At 43.2% G+C, this 18,481-nt stretch overlaps 1 protein-coding gene and 1 long non-coding RNA gene across 5 annotated transcripts in view; one reads left to right on the top strand and one right to left on the bottom strand.

Annotated features, from left to right (window-relative positions):
- Nucleotides 1–4,015: 4,015 nt before the first annotated feature.
- LOC110354644 (uncharacterized) lies at nt 4,016–7,179 on the bottom strand. The gene is made up of 2 exons (XR_002406833.4): nt 6,882–7,179; nt 4,016–6,735 (listed from the first exon to the last, which is right to left on the bottom strand). It is a non-coding gene; the product is annotated as an uncharacterized lncRNA (long non-coding RNA).
- Nucleotides 7,180–7,192: 13 nt separating this feature from the next.
- CHRNA9 (cholinergic receptor nicotinic alpha 9 subunit) overlaps nt 7,193–18,481 on the top strand; it is a 30,526-nt gene continuing 19,237 nt past the window's right edge. The window contains exons 1-2 of one of the 4 annotated variants that reach the window (XM_013109625.5): nt 7,193–7,371; nt 12,374–12,535. In XM_013109625.5, the coding sequence (XP_012965079.1) occupies nt 12,457–12,535 (79 nt within the window). In that variant the 5' untranslated portion in view covers nt 7,193–7,371; nt 12,374–12,456. Of the gene's footprint in view, nt 7,372–9,729; nt 10,046–10,439; nt 10,835–11,714; nt 11,744–12,373; nt 12,536–18,481 lie in introns of those variants that run through there. The other 3 variants (XM_013109630.5, XM_013109627.5, XM_005030841.6) reach the window with 3 other exon arrangements.

Raw genomic sequence — 18,481 nt, 5'->3', positions numbered from 1 at the left:
TCTCTCACTACGTGGCGGAGAGTGTTCCTGTGATCACACAGCACGAATGTGGCCCTCTTTCCTGAAGGGAATGGAAATTATTAAAGCGGGCACAGGTTGAGTGAGCTGCTGCATGGGAAGAGAGAGGGCTCTGACTCATCGACTCTGCAAACAACCGCATGAGACTGCAGTTTCACTTTTTGATGTGGTCTCTTTACAGAAGCATATGCCAGCTCTATTATCACAATGAAATACTCTTCATTCCACCTGGCTAAGCACCAGGTGATTTTACTTTAGGTTCTGGGGAAAGAGAGCTGAAGCTGCTGTAGTGGGCACTGTACCCTCAGCCCAAGGGAGAACTCAGTCCTTAGTGCATTCAGGGAGGAACGAAGACCTCCCACCCGTCCTCTTTATCACCTTCTTGGAGGAGAAAAGGGAGAGGCATGCAGAAAGGCCGGGATCTTGTCCTCTGAGGGCTGCGTATATAAGAAACTGCTCAAGGAGACTGCAATAAAATAATTAGGCCTCTGTTGTCTATGTGCCAGACAACATTTATTGTATAAAATGTTTGGCAAGATTAGGGAGTGCTCCTGTGTTTTATTATAATGACATAATAAGAGAAAACTTAAAAGGGAAGTTTTTGGATGTGTAATCCTTCCTTCAGTATCAGATAACCCTCCCTCTCCTGTACTGTGTACATCAGAAGAGCTTTGCACCGTGCCATCACTGTCATTTGAAAATGCTCTTAAGCATAAGGAGTGTCAGTGCCTTTCCAGTGTGAATTTACATTAATTTTGGCATCTTTATTAAATATACCAAGAACCAACTAATGAGAGTCACTGGGCTCTGCCTCCTGGATGCCTTCTCTGTTCTGTGGTCTCCAGCCCTGTGTCCAGGTGAGGATGCACCATAGCCTCGTGCCAGTATCAGAGAACTGGCTGTTTGGCTGGAAAGTTCTCAGCTTAGCTTGGTCAACTGCAAATGTAAAAGTCCAAATCTGAAGGTACAAGGAGAGCACTTGGCCTTACTAACTCCTCTTCTGAATTTTAGATGCCGATTCCTACCTATGGAGAAGAGAAACACTGTCGTATAAATAAAACCACTAGATAATTATCTGAATCTCTGAGTCCTGAACTAACGAGAATTTGGTTACTGGGTCCTTTTATTTTCCTCGTAATTGGAGATAACATCTCCCACTCAATGGGAGCCTGAACAAGCTCCCATTTGAAAGCAGTTAAAATCTTTGTACAGAACATAAGTACGATTCCGCGAAACAAGGATGGATTATTTGATTAAAGCTTTATCTTTGCCAGGGAGCTAATTCCCTGGATAAAGAGACACCCCCGTTGAACAGTGTCTAGATGAGGCCAGAAACAGGACGAAGCTTGCTTTGGATCAAGCTACTTGGTTAAAGGGCCTGGATGAATGCTTGGTGTTCGTTGATGAAGCGTGAAGTCATTTACACCTTCTTACCTTGCATTTTGCTGAGTAGGAGTGTGTACGCCTGGGTAGTTACCATGGAATAAATGACATGTTGTAAATTCACACCATCAATTAATTTCTTCATGTGCCCATGCTCTGAGGCAGAGGAACACCCTGTTTCGGGATGGTGGGTGAGGAGAGGCGTGAGGACACTGTCAAAACAAAGCTGCTGCTGCGCATATGTTGTAGGAAAATCAAGTGGCCAAGAAACCTTACAGCCACAAACTGTGTGCCTGCAGGCTTCCCATGGCCCCGGCTGTCTCAGGCTGGCTCGAGGCACCACCAGCAGCACACCAGCTCTTCCCTGGAGAACCACACGGGATCGCCTGCAGGAGCAGGAGCTGGAGCGGTCGAGGTGCCAATATCCCCATCAAAATTGGTGGGCATCCAAACTCCTTTCTGAGGGGTCCTTGTAGGCATGAGTAGAACAAGATGAAAGGTTCTGCAGGACAAGGTGGGGAAATCTTGTGGAAAACAAAAAAAATCTGAGCTTGCTTCAGTGTTTGTTGTATGTTTGAAGGAGCAGGGATGGGCATGCCCCCAGGGAGCCTTTGTTTCCTACACCCACCAGGCTGCGCTCTCCCCATGGCAGGACTACCATACAGTCCATCCCTGGATTTTTCAGCTTAATTTTCCTTTAAAAGCCTCTGGGGACTGCACAGGCCCTTTTGGTGGTGCCTACACAGGCTCCTCTGGAGCATTCAGAGACTCACAGCTCAAGGCCGAGGTGGGACCCAGAGTGACCTGTCTCCTGTGTGCTGTTTTCCCACAAAATTCCCGTGTTTGCATCACTCATCAGATTCCCCAGCTGAAAGGATGAGGGCAGCATCACTTCCAGTTTGATAAGGGTGAACAAATCCAACAATCGCAATGCAAGGAAAGGGCCAGGCAGGGCTGGGAGGCTTCTCCCCAGCACGGGAGCTGCTGGGAGGAACCCCAGCACCGCTTCCTTAGCCCAGCTCTCACAGCTAAACCAAAAAGTATCATTTATTTATTTATTTGTTTATTTGCCGATGTGTTAAAGTTACTTTCTCTGGGTAACGTTAAGTCGTGAAGTTAGGGCTGGGTGTTAAAATGCTTTCCCAATTCTGGAGCTGTTCACAGGGGTGCAGATAACGCGGCGGAGCCACTCGTGCGCGGTGCTGGTTGGTGAGTGAGGTGAAGTGAACCGAGCGGCTTAACCACAGGGACCTGTTTTCTTTCTGCGCCGGAAACACCTGCCAAAAGGGCTGCGTTCACCCGGGCTGCACCAAGAAAAGCCCCAAATGAAACTTCCATCCATACAGCGGCGGGTCGCGAGATGACACCGGGTACGCGGGCTTATATGAAGTGCAGTTTGCTTCAGTTTTTGATGGGGTGATCCATTTGGGACCACAGGGCAACCTGTGGCGTGATGCAGCAGCAGCCCTTCTCCCAGCACAAGCCTTCGTGGAGGGGATGGTAAGCTCTGGCTCCACACACAGCAGCTCCTCCATCAACACTGCTGCTGCAGCCCCAACCCTCTGAGCCCCCAGAGCAGTGGTACCGTGCCCTTTGCCAAAACGGTGACCTGGCATTTCTGTAATCTGTCAACGGAGGGAAGGTGAAAGCTCCAGATGGTTCACAAAGGGGAGCAGTTGGCTGCTTCTGTCCTCTCTGCACCTTCTGACATGCGGTTTGCATGCTAAAAGCCCACGCCAGGTCAAAGCCAGCAGTGCGAGTCCTTCGTGCACGTGGAGCTCAGCCCGCAGAGGAGGGGCAGGCCGAAATGCCTGGCTGGAGAAGTGGGTGAAGGTTTTCGCCTCCTCCTTTCGGCATCTACCCGCTGTGCACGATCCGCTGCCCGGGCCCTGCTTGTCAGCTCTTCTCCTCCGGAGGCTTGCCAGCCTGGGGCATGTTTAAATGTCAAGAGCTGGGGAAAAGTCAGCCTGCCTATTTTCAGCTTTGCTAAAATAGGTCCAGTGAAAGCACAAGCAGCTTTTAGCCGACGGCATCTGGTACGTTTTCTGTCCATGCTACTTGTCCTGCGGGCAGATGTAAGTTAGTCTCCATGGCTGGTTCCCTCCAGGTGTCTGTAGGGGTGCTGTGCTCAGCGTGTCCACCATGAAGCAATGGCTGAGGGACACGTCTCCTAAATGTCTTTAAGCATTTTGGTTTGCAGCAGTGAAACTGCCAAAGCATGTAAAAAGTAGACGATCGTGAGATTTGCACTGTGGCATGGACAAAATATTTTTTTTTCTTGAATGGAACAAAATTGGAAACTGCTTCAGTGCTAACAGGGAAGGACATGGCACACAGATGGGTTGCTCTGCACCTGAAATAATTCTGCATGTGTGCAAAATACATGTTCCATGGCTTCTGAGGATGTTTGGAAAACATGCCATTTTCCAGATGCTTTCAGTGTTATGTAGAGAGCTGGGTAATGTCCTCTCACAGCCACTGGCTTTTCCTTTTCATAACTGACTTCCTTATCTTTTTCTTCTCTCCCTTTTAAAACAGAGACAAAGTTCACCTTACTGTGAGATTTTCCTCATACACAATGCAGAGCACAACAAATATTACATGTGCACATTTATTCTGTCCCATGACCAATGGTGCCGTATCTTTGGTAGTTTACTCTACGATCTTTGTTGTTTAAGCCCCTAAAGGTTTTTATCCCAAAGACTGGTAGCAAGCAAACGTTGCTCCACGTGTCTGTAGTGTGAGGACAGGAGAGCTCGTGCTGTGAAGTGACGGTGGATGAGAGGACAGGGTGCAGCATGGAGTGACGGGCTTATACGGGAAATTAGGGTACAGCCTGCATAATGCTATTGGAATTTGTAGCTAGAGGATTAGCTATCTTTATAAATACCCAATGCAGAATGCATGTGTGAAAGTAGTGCAAAAGGCTTTAATAATTTTAAGGTCTGAGTTCTCTACAACCAAAGCTGGGAGGATGCAGTGCCTAAGGTTTGATCTCCATAAGGAGTTTGCTTTCTACCTCTAGTCTTTGTATTCATTTATGTGGAATTTTTAAGGATCATGTTTACACAAGATTTTGCCTCACTCTTCTAGAGGCTGAGCATGGAAAAAGAGGAACGGGTATTTATCAGTAAAGTGGATCTATCTGGTCACACTCATAGGGTATAATACGATTAGATTTGTCAGCTTAGGTAGCCAATTGATTTACTTTCATTAGGAAGTGGCTGCATCTTGGTGCCATTAGATTACACAATTTTTTTATGCTATGACACAAAATTTCATCGCTGTGATGAGCAAACACCTAGCAACTGTGCAGTGAAATCTGCTTGGAAGTTTTAACAATACATCACTCAAAGACAATTTTGTTTTTCCTTGTCTGGCTTTGCTATCCACGAGTTGTTGCTGCAGTAACAGAGTCTCAGGATACACATCAATAACAGCTATTGGTGGGTGTACCGTAGGATGACTATTTCATCCTATATGTTTTTAGGATGTAATTTGATGAAAACCTTTGAAAACCTTTTATTTATTTATTTTTTATTTATTTTTATATATTTTTTTGTCAGGAGTACCAACCTACATGTATATCATTTTCTTACCAGACCTCAGCTGGGTCAGTACAGCATTCTGCTGGACTTCATGATAAAGTTAATCCAATTATTTTTAACCTGAGGTTGTTTTTGTATTTGCTCCAGATTTAGCCAAACAAAGCATACTAGCTGAGGGAGACTCCACAGGGAGGGAATAAGTAGCAGTGGACACAAAGTGGTGTAAGCTGCTATTGCTGCTGAGCAAACACGTGAACTGGTAGGTTCAGCACAGCTTTTACACCTATGTTCAGGAGCTCTTTTCCCCATCAGGAGTAACCTTTCACCACTTGGAACTTTACACAGGTGATAAGAAACCTTTCTGGGACAGCTGCTTTGTGCAGTTATTCAGCCGATTTTTGCAAGGTTCCTCCTCTGTAACTTTCTTCCCTGTTTCCTTGGCATCACTGAGGTCATCACCAGGGACATCCCAAGAGGCTCTCCTAACTTTGAATTGACCACGGTGAGCCCTAAATCCTCTCTAAAAAGCATTTTTCTCACAGCTCTAACAGACTACCAGTTCATATTTTGATTTTAACAGAGACCTGCTGGGTAAGGACAGAACATTCAACTGCACACCTGAGGACAGCCTCAAAGTCGTTGTCCCCCATGCTGCCTTGGTCACCACCTGCTGTACTTGTGTGATGTCCATCAGTTCCTTCCTGGCAGCACAAGAGGCAGCAAAATGGGACTTGCAGCCACTTTTCTCTGACTTGGAAATTCAGTATTACATTGGTTGTTCTCCCCAGAGCTAGCTGTCACCTAGGCAGCTCCTGAACACATGACACACTAGAAGATGCCATTACTTCAAACATCCTTGTTGTAACAGAAGGTGACATTCAACCTTATGATCCTGCTTCACGGCTATAAGTGATTTAATCTGTATGAAATCTTAGAAGTGCCCCATTTAGAGGATGAGGGTTATTTATGTCAGCTCTTACAGAATGTTCTCTGCTACAAGGGATCCTTGGAACCAAGCAAGGTCACCTGTGATAGTTTAGCTTCGCTTCAATTTAAGGCTTCTTTTGGTCCTATATACCTTTTGAACAGGGCTCAGTGAAGGATTTTATGAATTTTCAAGGGTCAGGCCCATGTAGATAGACTGAGACAGCAGTAGCACCTGTTTGGGTTGAATGTAGCTGCTACGGAACTGCAGCCTGGACAACATCCCTCTCAGTGTCACAGTGAGCTGCTGAACTCCCCCCATATTCACAGCTGCCAGTCACCAGCCAGGTTTTCTTCTCATCTCTTCTATGCAGAGTGCCCCCAAAAAAGCCACAGTAAATAGGGCATGGAAAAATACACACTCATAAGGAGAGTTACACACAGACTCCAGAGTCCCCAGGAGAGATCTTGGCACTTCAATAGTTACAGGAGAGCATTTATCCTTTGAAGGGCCAGTCCTATGTTTCAACTTGGATATCATATGACAGATATAAGGGTCCTGAAGAGGATCAGGATGATTGACCATTCTGGAGATGAAGGACAGTCCTTCCATGTACATTATTACTTTTGCAGGAGGCAGATCCTGTTGTTCCATGACAAACAAGAAATCTCTCACTTGGTCCACTAGAATTGGCCAAAATGCAGGCAGTGCCATGCCTTCTCCAAAAGGCAAGAAAATTCTTCAGGCCCTCATAGTACATTCGTCATTGGTGTCTGTCTCCTGAGCACTCCAGTAACAGCAGAGTCCTCAGGGGCAAAGGGCCCAAGGGTTGCTTCTCAGGAACATGGCTGAGCTCATCTACTGAAAGAAATCCACATTAGCAACAGCAAGTCAGCCTAAAAAGCAACAAACAGAAAAAAAGCTTCTTCCCTTTCAACACCCTTTGACTTTTGTTTGAACTTCTTTGGAAAATTAATAACTCTGTCCCTTACATTTTTATGACTCACCTGAACAGCCTCCAACAGCTGGAGCACTGGTGAAGGATTAAGTTCTCAATAAGCATAAGGACATACTGTGATTTTTTTTCCTCTTTAAAGCTATGCCTGAAGCCTGGCAACACACACAGTATGCTACAGCAAGGTTTTTGCAGTGCCAGACCCCGTGAATGCATGCAGGGGTCCAGAAGTGACAAAGCCACACACTAGGAATAAATCCATGACTACACTGAAGTCATAACAGGCTTCCAGAGCATGGTCAGACCCCACATCAGAAGCCTACCAAGCCTCCACCCACCTCAACCACCCCATCAGCCCCCCCACACACACACATCCAAGCCTCCTCTGCACCCTTCTGGGAGCTGCTGGACCAGGAGCTGGGCATGGAGTGGCTGCAGCTGTGCCTCGTCAGCCAGGTGGATCCTCTGCCATCATGTGGGACTGTGGTGGTGGTGTCCTGGTGTTTCCCAGCAGTGTGGAGTTTGCAGTACGGTGGTGACTGGTGAGTGTGGCCATGATTTGTGAGGGGCAACAAGCATGTGTGGTGGCTTTTAGCCAGGGCAGTGGGCTGCTGAGGGGGGTGAGTGGATCAGGAGTGTGCTCTGTGACCTTCTCAGTGTAAGGTCTGTAGGCAACACTGGAAAGGCTGGCTCTTAAACCTTCTCTGCTACCACTCTGTAAGTTCCTGCAGTGCTCCCATACCTAGTGCTGGAGATGTGCCAGGTGTGGGACTTGTAGCCTTTCCCACCTGAAAAATATCTCAGCTTGTTAACAGCTCTGGGTGTAGCTGTGTGTGAAGTGAATGTCTCCAGGCAGATAAACTACTAGAGCATTGTTTAAGTGTGTATCACACCTGAAGTCACACATAAACACTCTCTTCATCACGCCTTGACTGGCATGCTTGTGCCTGTTGTCAGCATGCGCTAATATAGAGCCTGTCTCATAGGAAGGGAGTTTAGTCGTCCTTGGAAACACTCTTTGGGACCTTGGCCTCTGAAGACATTGACATGGGGATTGTTAGTGTTAGGTTAGAGGTTGGACTCGATGATCTTGAGGTCTCTTCCAACCTAGAAATTCTGTGATTCTGTGTGATTCTGTGACATTGTTGGAGTGCTCGGGGGATGTTAGGCTGTGGCAAGCCTACCTTGAAGGACTAAATAAATTCCTTGCCTTTAGGAAAGGCATGTGGATGCCTGCAGCCTGGCCCATTCCAGAAGATCAACCTAAAGGGTTTTTGGCTGTGGAGTCTCTTTACTCATCCTCAAAGATGTTGAAGTATGTGGCAGCACTGTCTTATTTGTCAAGACTAACTGGTAACCCTAATCCTCTGGAAGATGCTGTAACCCATTGCATGGTGATAGGGTTGAAACGTCAAGTGGGCATTCTGAGGGATAGATACACTCCTGTAACAACTGAGGTGTCACGCTCCCTCTTAGGAGCTGCGGAGTCTGTATTTATATCCCATTACGAATGCTTACTGTTTCATGCCTTGTTCACTGCAGCTTTTTTTGGGGCACTTCGAGTAGGAGAGATGGTGGCAAAGCACCATGCTGCACTGCAGCCAGAACTGCTGCACTTGAGTGACACCCAGGTGACAGAAAGCAGAGTGGTGTTTCATTTGTGTATCTCTCCTTTTGACCAGGAGAGACATGCCATCAGCCTCGGGCTGTCTGAGGAGCCATGGGTGTGCCCTGTCCTGGCCCTCCAGAGCTATGTGATACATTCACCACTCAAAGGGCTGCTCTTTGTGCACATGGATAATGTGCCAGTCATGAGGAGGGAATTTCTGACCATTCTCCAATGGGTCCTGAGGCTGCTGGGGCTTCTGGGGAGCAGCATGGCCTGCATTCCTTCTGGCTGGGGACTGTCATCACTGCCACATACTGCGGGTATGCCGGGGAGGACATCACCTGCCTGACGAGGTGGCCCTGCATGATCCCAGAGAAGCCATAACCATGGAGACTGGGGGGAACACAGAAGCTCATCAATTCTTCTTTCTATGGAAGTTTAACCTCATCGTTTCTAGTCAGCGGCAGTAACTTAAGTCCCAATGTCTGCAATGATTTATCTACCTCACACCACAACGGCTCCTGAAGTTCCCCTGCAGGCGCTGCTTACACTGTCTGCAGCCCCAAGGGTGGAGTGTCAGACCTGCTGCGTGTGGACCTTGTCTGCCTTCACAGCAAGTCTGCAGATGCTTTTATTTTGTGTAACTTGAATTAATAAATGCTTCCAGTTTTAAAACAGCCTATGCTTACTAGTAATATTATTTTTCATGCATCAGAAATTGTAGGCTCAGCTTTTTTAGAGTAATAAATGGCTAAAGTTTGGAAGCAAAACTTGAGAATTTAAGTTAATTACTGTAAGACAGCAGGTAGTTACACTTTTTAAAACCAAAATATATTACAATTTATGGCTATACAAAAAGTTGTCACTAAGGTCAAAAAGGAAATATAACCTACATGACTAGTTTAATAACAGACGCCAAAGATTGAAATAAAAAAAAACAAAAACAAAAATACTGATACTCGTAAGATGTGTTCAAAGCAATGTCTTCTGCTTAGATGGGGGGGCTGAAACATTTTTGCTCAGCAAACGCTAGCTCTGAAAATATTTCATTGAATCTGCTAGCCCCAGTTCGCTCTGAGCATAATTAGCCTGATCAGAATTTTAAATAGCTAAAATATCACACAGTTCACTTAACAGTTAATTATTTCCTTAGAATGTGTTACTTGTCCTTAATTCAGCCTGTTTTCTTTTCTCCTGAATTTTAAGGTGCTTTCTTAACTTTCTTAAATTGAGGAACCTTCAACCATAATTGTGAAGTTTGATGGCTAGAGTACTTCCAGTTTTGTAGTTACAGCACTTGCAGTGCCATGGGATAGAATATATTTTTTACCCTGTGGTCAAACTGGGAAGGGCTTTGATGGGTCAGGTGGACTCGTGGCACCTTCAGAGAACTGCAGCAAGCTGCCTGATCATCCTTGCTGCTATTGCTGCTCCAAACCTGGAACAACAGTGCTGCTAAATAGGGTAGCTTAGTATTTTACTCTGCCCTGTGCTGCCTTCTAGCAAAGATGTGGGTTACAGCGTGGGAGCTGGCTGGAATTTAATGCTGGTGTGATTGCCATGGAAATAATTAGCCATGATTTCTCAAGCCTTCTGGTTACTGGAAGGTAACACTTTGCAGGGCACCACCAATCTGCTACTCTTTACTGTTACTCTTTCTTCTTTTTTACTATGAGAGCTGCATTGTGTTGAGCGTGGGACTTAGTACAATGTGGCAAGACTTCAGTGGTTAGCACGGTATCTGAGATCTTTGTTTTTAACTGTGCTTCAGTTAAAAGCTGGCTTTGTTCACTGGAAATGCTTGTTTGAATAGTAACTCCTGCATAATGCCTAACTGTAAGTAATGTCTGACTGAGGTGCTGCTAATGGGGCATCTGCCAAGGGACTTCTCCTGAGGTGCCCACTGGTTGGGCTGAGCAGAGGCTTGCTGTGTACCTGCCTAAGGAGCTGCTGCTTTATGTGCTTTCTGCAAGATTTCATAGGTGTCCAAGCTTTTTTTTTTTTTTTTTTTTTTTTAAGTGTTCAAGCTTTTTTTTGCCTTCCTTGGTGTACGTGATGTCTAACATCTATAGGAAGAGACAAGACGCTGCCCGGTTTATCTTTTCTTTCCCACTACCCGATTGTTTTAACTGACAATAACTTTTCTCAAGTTGTGTCTGTTTTACCTATGGCAGTAATTAGGAGACCTCCCCATCTTTGTCCTGACCTGTGAGTGTTCTTGCTTCCATTCTTCCTGTCTTCTCCCCCTGTCCCACTGGCAAGGGGTTTGGCTCTAAGTCAGAGCTAACCCACTGCTTTCTGGTACATCTGAGAAATCCCAGGATGGCTGCAAAGCACCATGGAGTAGGCAGCTCCGTTCAGCTACTCACACAAGTCACTGTGGCTCCTTCATGAAGGTGAGGAGTTAGAAAAAGTCCTGGAAGTATTGTCATACCCCATGGCTTAAGGTAGGCTATTAAGAGAGCGGCTGATGTTTGATTTAATACCCTACTAGTCCAAAACAAAAACACAACCCTGTTTTGCTTCCTGTGATGGCCTTATTGCAGAAGCTGTTTCCAGCCCCTCTGAGGGATTAACGGCCCTGTGCCACCAGGGGGATTGAGGGGCTGAGCTGGCTGCCCTGTGCCTTGGAGAAGGGCATGATTTTAGGCAGATCAAGGCTGACACAAGTGCATTTTCTTTTGGCTCCATTGACTGCTGGTTATGTCAATGCTTTTCCTGCAAGAGTTGATGAGGGTTTTTAGTATAAATGGTAAACGTTTGATACATTTGCAGAAGTTGTGTAGATGAGGATGACACAGAAGGATACAAATCTTTCTAACAAAAACAAACAAACAAACAAAAAAACAACCCACAACCAAAGCCTAGAGAAATACAGCTGAGGTTCCAGAATAAAAAGGCTACTGTGGGTTATTAATGCTTGTAATGTAAAGTGGTGATTAGGAAGCTATCTTTTTTTTTTTTTTTTTTTTTTTTTTTTTTTTTTTGCCTTGAGAAGGAAAGACTTGCTAGAGGATGTCTTTAGCTGAACTGACTTATTTGATATAGAAAAAGTAGTTTGGCATTCAGCTTTGTGTTCATCGTGAGACTTCAGCAGAGAAGTAAACTGGTATTTTAGTTTTATTGGTGTCTGCTTCAGGGTGGCAGGAAAGACTGTGGTTGAAAATGAGTTGTTACTGTTTCCTAATGAGGTATTTGAAGGTGCAAAATGTACCTGTCTCCTTCCACAGTATATAAGCTCATCTCTTCCTCTCTGCCCTTTTTCCCCCCTACTTACTGACATAGTCAGCTGGAAGCATCTGAAGGTGAGAGCTTTCTGTTCAGCTGAGAACTGAATTCCAGTGGAAGAGTCTGACCTAAAATGCATGTTCCAGGGGAAGAAGAAAAGCCTCTAAGATTTTTGCCTTTTTTAAGTCAAAATGTGTTCAAGACAGGCAGAAATTGGTCAAGGCTTTTTAACAGCAGAAAACCATCCAGGGACAAAAAGTTCTTTGTCCAAGTAGATGGAAGTAGCTGGTGGAACTGGGAGATATCAAAATAAACATGGTACAAGAACAGCTTGGTGGCTATGCCTCGCTGTTCTTACCAAGTACCAGGACTCTCCTATTTAATTAACCTCAGCAATAAACTGTGTTTCTCAGCTGGGGAGACAAGAAGATCTTGCAAATATTTTTAGAGTATAAATGGATCCTTAAAACAGGAATGGCAGTATTGATCTTAGCCTCTTTCTTGTGTTGTGTATACTTTCTTTCTGAAACCTCAGAAATCTGTCTGGCTTCTGGGGAACCTGGTATTCTGCAAATAAATTCCACAACGATTGTTCTGCACTACTGGAAAAAAAGGATGTCTGTTTTATATGTAATATTTGTCTTCAGTGTGATACTGATAGAAGAGGAAAAACTACCTCTGTTCTTATTTCTGTCTACATTCTGTAGCTGTCACCAGAGACTTTCATTTTGTACCCCTGAAATGGAAGTGAAGTCTAGGAAGTAGCTGAAGAGGTGATGAAGACTCAGCGATGATGTCAACTTTGCTGAATTCTCTGATCCCAGCACTGAGAAGCATGGAAATATGTTTAAGGGACAGCCATCATAGAGGTAATCAGCTTCTCCTGCTTACCTAAAAAGTCATCGTTTGATAGGCTGGCATATTTTTTTCACATAACAGGGTTATAAATGTAGTGCTTGATCTATAATTGCTGGAGCTATATGTTTGCTTTTGTGACAGTAAAACCAAGAACCTGTTTTCTCATGAATGTTAGGAGTTTCATTGGCTTAGAATCCTAACGTGATTACTTCAGATTTTCAAATATTTTTTCCTTTTTTAACACTTTGCTGTTGTAAAGATCCTGAATTCTTTCTTACAATGTTAATGATTTCACACTTTTTATCATGTTAAGTGTGAAAGGTTAAGCATACAGACTGCAGAAAGAGCTAAATTACTCTTGTACTAATCACTGTCTGCTGGAGGAAATTACTGTATTATGTATTACTGTTGAGATACTGGTGAATCAATATTCATGTAGAAGCCTGAACTCTTACAATTTCTACAATTTATAACTGTTGTATTTAATTAGACTCTTTTCAAGGGTAAAAGAAGTGATTAATTGTATTTTGTATCTTAAAAAGTCTTTGTACACCTGGCTGGCATGCTTTTCATTCTCAAGATTGTGATGCTTATATAAAATATATATTCCTTAGAATGACAGAAATAATGTTGCCCTTTAATTAGTACAGCACTAATTAATTGTCAAGTGTATGTACTTGAACAGTTAAATTTTTCATTGTTGAATTGTACCTCCAAGTTCATTTGTGTTCTTTGAGTAGACAAAATTTGCAAGAAAAGCCATCTTTCCAAGACTATTGCAAGTAAAACAGGAAATATAAGTTAGATATTTGTCGGGTTTCACACCAAGGTCCCTGAGTACTTCTTGTTCTTGTGGAATGAAAACATCCCCTGCTAGTCTGCCTCTACAGCATACAGTGTCCTTTGATCCCAAAGGCCCAAGTCCAGAAAGCTAAAGATAAATAGACAAATGCCTTTCAGCTTAAGGTTTTCTCTTCAGGCTTTATATAAAGTATTATTCCTGCTATAAAAGCTACTGAGGAGCTTTTATGAGACTAATCTGCAAGTACAAACAATTGCATGTTCCATATATTCTTCTTGTCAGCAACCAGCACCTGGGAAGTAGCTGGCAAAAGAAGACCTTAAAATAATGTTAAAAAAAAAATAAGGGCTTCCACTGATTTGTTTCTTGAAATATCCCCCAAAGTGCATTTTGCATATCTAGAATTATTATTTTTTGTGTGACAGTGACTTCTTTTTATAACATATGTAGAAGTAAGATATGGTTGTGATATAACATCTGTACATGCAGCAGTTGAGATGTTTGCTTCTATGCTGTGGAGACTTGCTTGTTTCACTCCACAGCAAGGAGGACACCAGACCTTCTGCAGCAGCTGTAATAGCAGCACACAGGGCATGTCATGCCAGTGCTCTTGCTTTGTTTACCCTGCTCTGGCTTTCTGTTGAAGATGTCTTGTTTCATTTCACATTCTCAGGACATACCTCCTCAGAGCTTCGTAATTGCTAAGGCTGCAGAGCTGTAAGCTGTAAGTAGGCATTAAAAGTACATTTATTTTAAAGTAACTAAAGGGAAAATAGTGCTTTTTGATCAAAACAGATAAAGAAGGCTCTGGTTTGTGTTGTGATATGACATAATTTTGGCTAGAAGCATCAGTGTAGTGCTGAATCCACCAATCATTGCCAGCTCACTGGGTCATGCCTTCCAATGAGATGTTGTAACGAGCTGCCAGCCTTTCCCTCAGGCTGGCTGTGTATTCACTGTTCACTGCAACACAGAGCTCAGCCATACCACTGTCATACTTACCACTAATTTTTAGGATTGCAGAAGATTACTGAAGGTATATAAGATTATTGGCAGAAAGGAAAGAATTAGAGAATGTGTACAAGAAATCAATGCTTTTTTTCCTTATGTATGGCTTCCCGCCAGCAAATCAAACAGAATCAAGAGTCCAAATCAACCAAGTAAGACTCCAGACCTGAACAGATATCAATGATTATTAATACCATTGAATTCAGAGCAGCTCTCTGAAATGGCAGTGTAATATGCTGCTTTTGCCTAGAGCCCAGGAGTAAAGTAAATAAGGAATTTGTTGCTAAAACTGTTCCAACTTCTAACAGTGTTCTTATGCTAGCTCTTTTATACTGGTTTGGGGAATTGCCTCTTGAAATTTCATATGCATTTCCCAAAAGCAGGATGACTGTAGGATTGTCTGTCCTTTCATAGTTCTGCTACCTGTAGGCTGTGATATAATGTCTCTTGCATTTGCCCCAACATCTTGGTTCTGTTCTATTTTAGAATAAAACACTCTTCATGCCCTTCATCCTGCTAAAAGGCAGCTGAGCAATTGGCAAAGATACTTCACAGCCCCCTGCCAATTGTTGTCAGACAAGCAGCAAATGTTTCCCAAAGTGCACAAACCAGCCAGGTATAACGTGTGATTATAGTAGCATATTATACTTTTATACATTCTGCTAGAACACACAATTTTGGTCTTAACTACTTTTATACCTCAAAATCACCTTCTGTGGAACTTCAAACACAGCAGTTATTAAGCCCATAAGATTGAGATCAGTGTTGCAGGTTAACACTTCTGGATAGCAGATCTTTGATTTATGGGCAAAATGAAGTTTTTCAGCCAGTTAACCAAAGAAATACTGAGCATTCATTACATTGCGCTTGGTGTAGGTTGGAAAGGATGAAACATCTTGGTTTTAGATGATCACTTAGAACTTTACAGATGAAAACCAAAGGTATTCATACAGCCTTTCTTAAGTTTATTCTGCAGCCACTGTGTTCACAGATGCTTAAGACAAGAGGTACTGTCTTAGACTTGTGTTGGTGCTTTGTTCCCAAGATCTAAATGAGCCTGTTATGCCAGAATGAGCACAGCTGCATGCTTTTAGTAAAACTGCAGGTTTACTGCTAATCTTGCTTAAGGAGAAATTTATCCTGGTCTGTAGCATAACGTAGCTGTGTTCCTGCTAGAAGGTGCTTGATGGAATGGCATACTGTTACTCTTAAGCTGGCAAAACTCAAAAGCGTAGCCTAAAATGGGTGTGCCTGGGAATCTGTATCCTGACAATATTGCCTAAAGTTTGAGGGACCTGTAGGGAGGCAATTTGTCCAGCCCAAAAAGCTGAGCCTGTCTGATTACAATGCTGCCTGTACCACTTCTGTGAGAAGTGCACAGCTAACTGGAGCATGGCACTAGAGAGTGAGATGCAAGAAATGTCTTTAATACTGTTCAGCCTCAGATGAAGTCTGTTCTAATTGTTGGCTTGTCTGTTCTTTCCCTCACAGGCTGTAGCATCTAGACCTAATGTTCTTGATGGTTTGCTTATTGTGGGCATCTGGTTTTGAGCTGGCGTCTGAGTGAGCTGAGCATGGCCAAGTTTTAGCACAAATGGCAGTGTGTTCTTGATGGTGCAGCTTGGTCAGATTCTGTAACAGGAAAAGAAAACTGGCAGAGTCTGCAAGGAAAAGGAGTGTATCCAGCTGTTATGCCTCTCTTACAAGAAGCTTCAGGTCCCTTGCTGTTAGAGATGAAGCCAGAGCTGCTTTCTTGGAGGTCAACCTGATTTGCCATATCAGTGACTTAATGAACAATTTTTGGTTAGATGAGTAGAGAGGTCTGTATCTCTTTTCTGTGGGGTCTTCTCTGTTTTCTGCCACTTCTTTCCTGTCAAGCTGCTTTCAAAAGGGACACTTAAGAAATCAATATTGGTCGTATTAATATTAGTGCAAACCCAGAATAATTTCTCTGAAGGTAGAGTTGCTCTGGGTTTATGCTAGCATTCTTGTGATCAAAACTCACTTTTCAGAAAAGTAGCTAAAAAGGAAAGCCAACAAATTTTCCCAGCCTCAGATGCATCTTGGGAGGAAGCCTGAAGAATGAAAGTATGCACATACTGTAAGAAGCTTCAATAGCTAGAACTTATAAAAAGTTCTTTTCCCTCAGAGATGAGTAGTTAGTGCTTGTCTCATCCTATTTTGAAGTTTGTTATGCGCAAATAAGGCTTTTGTATTGTGGTAATTTAGAGTTTTTTTTCTGAATATATATATAAGTAGGCAACTTTGCAGTAGTTGTAAGCTTGGAAATTAGTTTAATGAGTTTAGAAAACCACTCTTGGAGTGGTTTGTCAAGGGAACTATCTATATTCTCAGTAAAGCAATTTTTTCTTCCTCTAAATCCTGGAAATGTGGAGAAATTCCCTGGGTAGACTGTTATGTATGATTAGATGGAGCTGAAACAATTAGGTAATGCCAAAATTTGTGACAAAAATGTCTGCTTAGTGTCTGTCTAGATGTGTTTTACAGTGTAAGCAAAATTGTGTGCAACACTGGCCAAGTAGCAGGTATGAATACTGCGGTAGCAGTCATGCTGCAATTGGAGTTCTGTTTAGATTGATACATTATGGTCTGGTTTCTTTCTTGACTTTATCTTTGGCATCCTGCCTTTGCAGCCAGCTGCTCTGTATTAGTACACAATATTAATCTTAGCTCTTTGCAGGGAACTTGGATAAGGATACAAATGTTTAGATGTAATTTAGTTTGTGTTGCAAGGTAGATGTGAGCTTACCAGGAAAGCATTTATCTTAGGGGGTGCTAGGGATTGCCTCTATGTAGATTCCCTCATGTATACAATGTTTTGCTACCTCTTTATAAGGATGTTACTTCTGACCCTCCCCTCCACTTTGAATTTTAAAGATAAAATTTACCTCTGAGTTAGCATCTGAAATGATGTCTGCCCTTTAGTTGTCTTCAGTAAACTTCTGAGTTTGGTCAGTTTTTGTGAAGTCCACCTGAGCCGATGGAATTGTGTTCGGGGGATCCTACAGTTGTCATCTGCCTGTACCACAGTACCTGGGGGGCTTCCTTCTACTTCTCAAGGCTGAGGTACTCTGTTGTCTTCCATGTCGCAAGAGCAATCAGGCAGAAGATATTTGAGTCTCTCTACACTCTTGTAACTGGGTAAAAAATTTCTATAATAATCCAATTTGGTTTAGAGCATCAGACTGGCTGTCTTTCCGTAGAGCATAGATCCTGTGATCAGCCACTCAAAGGCATGATCTAAAGCTGGAAGTGACCCCAATGAGAGAGAGCTGTATATAAAATAGCTTTCTGACAGCTAAAGCTATAAAATAGCTTTGTTCTTAACCCTGGCAGATACTGAATGCTTTGCAAGAACAGATAAAATACCCTGTCCTGGTGAAAAAGGATGAATGCACTGCAATTTAGATCTTACTAAACAATGCAAGGCTTCTCAGGACAAAAGGTTCCTCTGCTTCATGTGCTGCAAGGTGGTTGGTAGAGCTGTATGTGTAAGTGGACCAAAAATTAAATTTACTTTCAGAAAAAAAAAAAAAAAAAAAAAGACTGACATTTAAATTAGGCTTTTCTGTTTCTGGAAAATGTGGCTAATATTCCACATCATCTCATGACCTAACATGCTGAACACTTCCTAGTGTATTTCCTATCTTGTGTGTATGACAGAAGAAGAAAATATGAATGAGTATGCTAGTTTCAGGTGGTAGGGGATTTTGAGAGAGAAGGAAGGAGGAAGCAGTAGGTGGGTTGAGAAAATGAGGTGGAGAGAAACATGCTGCATGTAAATGAAGTGCTGTGTTCTGCTTCTCCAGAGCATGCACGGTAAGGCTGTTCTGCTGGCAAGAAGAGCTGTTGTTACCTGTGCTGTTAGGACTTTGTTTCGTCTAAGGAGAGGAGTCTTGACTCTGAGGAGTTAGCGTGCTGCTTGACCCCATCATAAGATAATATTCTGTAGCAAATGCTGTGAAGAATGTGAACACAACAGCTTCTGGGGAGAAAAATTGGCAGGAAAGCAAGTAGAAGCAGACTGTGAGACACTTCTTACAAACTGTGCTTAGAAACCAATCTGTTCTTCTTTATTGTTCTCTGATGAAGGGATGGATTATAAATGGTGCAGACAGCCTTGAGG

Source organism: Anas platyrhynchos, chromosome 4 (assembly GCF_047663525.1).
Source record: "Anas platyrhynchos isolate ZD024472 breed Pekin duck chromosome 4, IASCAAS_PekinDuck_T2T, whole genome shotgun sequence".
Taxonomy (NCBI): Eukaryota; Metazoa; Chordata; class Aves; order Anseriformes; family Anatidae; genus Anas; species Anas platyrhynchos.
The sequence above is the reverse complement of the archived record's forward strand: the minus strand, read 5'-3'. Positions and strand labels throughout refer to the sequence as shown.